General features: G+C 37.9%; 1 protein-coding gene across 1 annotated transcript in view; it reads right to left on the bottom strand.

The window, feature by feature from the left end:
* LOC137657432 (uncharacterized) overlaps positions 1–2,500 on the bottom strand; it is a 65,411-nt gene that overhangs the window by 62,175 nt on the left and 736 nt on the right. Inside the window, exon 1 of the mRNA XM_068391768.1 lies at positions 1,256–2,500. This exon is cut by the window's right edge and continues 736 nt beyond it. Within this exon, the coding sequence (XP_068247869.1) occupies positions 1,256–2,500 (1,245 nt within the window). The remainder of the gene's footprint in view (positions 1–1,255) is intronic.

Here is a 2,500-nt window from a genome sequence, read left to right as displayed (position 1 = left end):
GTCACAGAGTGAGGTGTTATATTATACGCAAATACTAAACTCTGCAAATACAATGGCCATTTGTTCCTCTTCTCCTCCTCCAAACTTCTAAGTAGACCGTACAGAGTTCTATTCATTCTTTCCACTTGACCATTTCCTTCAGGGTGATATGGAGAAGTGCGTGATTTCTTTACATTGAACCTCTTACAGATTTCCTTAATTAGAGCGCTTTCGAAATTTCTCCCTTGGTCAGTATGAAGCTGCTGAGGAATTCCATATTTATAAAAGAGCTCTTCGACCAATATTTTAGCCACTGTTGTCGCTTTCTGATCCTTTGTTGGATATGCCCATACGTATTTGCTAAACAGGTCACTTAAAACTAAAATATGCTCCTTTCCAGAGGTTGATCTTTCCACGGAACAAAAATCTATCGCCACAATTTCCATGGGCTGAGAAGTTTCCACATGAACAGGAATGGTATTTCTATATGGAATTTCATCTTTTGCCCTTAAACAAGTATCACAATTTCTAATGAAATCCGTTACAAATCCCCTCATGTTGGGCCAATAAACCCTAGAGTTCAGTAATTTATAAGTTCTATCAATACCCTGATGTCCTAGTTTATCATGAGTTTCGACTAAACACTTACTTCTTAAAAGAACAGGAACGGCTAATCTATAAATTATGTTATCTAATTGATCCACATGAGTCTTATAAAGAATATCATTTCTTATCACAAGACTTTCTTTATCCCTTTTCCACGTAACTAATTCAGGTTTAAAATTAATGTTTTCTAACTCAATATTTTCTCCTAGCCATTTCCTTACAATCTTTAAAACTGGACAAGCTTTCTGTTTATTAACAACGTCCTCCCACTCTAAAATCTGATGTCTACTTATGGCACAAACAAAATTTGTGTCCTCATGAGGAGCTACCCATACTTCTTCGTCTTCATTCATCACCATCTCTCTAGGCTTGCGTGAAAGAATGTCGGCTTTAACATTTTGTTTTCCTGGTCTGAATTTAAGTTCAATGTCAAATACCGACAAATCTGCCACCCATTTTTGTTCTGTGTGATCAAGTTTTGCTGTGCTGAGATTGCTCAAAGGGGCATTGTCAGTATACACTATGCACTTTGTGCCGTATACACTATGCACTTTGTGCCAATAAGATAATTTTTAAATTTTTTCAGTAACAGCCCACTTCAAAGCACACAATTCTAGTTTCCTCGAACTATAGTTCTTCATGTTTCTTTCGTGTGGTTTCAGTGACCTACTTGCATAAGCTACAGGATGCAGCTTATCCTCCTTATATTGGGACAAAACCGCACCAAGTCCATCGTAACTAGCGTCTATTTCTAACGTACACGCTTTCCCAAACTCTATCCCTTTCAGTACTGGGGCAGCTATCAATTTTTCTATCAATGTCTGGAAGGCCATTTCTGCATCTTCTGTCCATTTATCCTTAATACTTTGACTGGGTTTCTTCTTTTCTCCTTTCAATAACTCATTGAGTGGCTTGGCAATTATGGCAAAATTTTTAATAAATCTCCTATAAAATGTTGCAAATCCCAGGAAAGCTCGCACTTCCTTTATAGTTTCTGGCCTCTTCCAGTTCTTCACTGCTTCAATCTTACTTAGATCAGGTCCTATTCCTTGATTACTAATGCTAAATCCTAGGTAACTTACACATGTCTGCAACAAATGACATTTCTTTGGCTTTAATTTCATCCCATAAGACTTTATGCGCTCTAGCAATGCCTCCAATCTTAATAAGTGGTCGTCAATGGTCTTCGAAAATAATATCATATCATCCAAATAAATGACTAGAAATTCAAAAAACATATCCCCCAAAATATTCTCCATGCATCGTTGAAAGGTTGCTGAGCTGTTTGTCAGACCCATTGGACACCTGCGATACTGAAAGTGTCCCCATGGTACAGAAAATGCAGTTTTTTCTCTATCTTCTTTCCTTAACAAAACTTGATGATAGCCCTGCGCAAGGTCAAAAGTCGAAAAGTATTTGGCCCCTTCCAATGAATCCAGACACTCCGCTACTCTAGGAAGAGGAAATGCATCCTTAAAAGTTTTTTCATTCAATTTCCTATAATCAATGCACAACCTTAGGCCTCCCCCCTTCTTCCTCACAAGGACTATAGGTGCTGCATAAGGACTTGCACTTTCTTCAATTACACCCCGTTTCTTTAAGTCATCAAGCAACTGTTTGGCCTCAGGGATTAACGTGGGTGCTATTCTTCTATACGGTAATTTGATAGGTTTCCCACAGGACAATCTAATGGAATGTTCCCATCCCTTTATCAAACCTAGGTCCGAATCATTTAGCTCAAAACAGTCCTTATATTTGTAGAGTATCTTATCAAGTCTTAACAAATCCGATTTACTTAAGTTACTTTCATCAACATTGACTCCCAACTTCCGTCTGTGGTTTTGAAGTTCTGTCTCTGATAGTTTTTCAGTATTCTCATTATCATCATCCTCCATAAACTCCCTGATGCCAAGTT

This window comes from Palaemon carinicauda, chromosome 18, assembly GCF_036898095.1.
Source record: "Palaemon carinicauda isolate YSFRI2023 chromosome 18, ASM3689809v2, whole genome shotgun sequence".
Classification (NCBI taxonomy): Eukaryota; Metazoa; Arthropoda; class Malacostraca; order Decapoda; family Palaemonidae; genus Palaemon; species Palaemon carinicauda.
The sequence above is the reverse complement of the archived record's forward strand: the minus strand, read 5'-3'. Positions and strand labels throughout refer to the sequence as shown.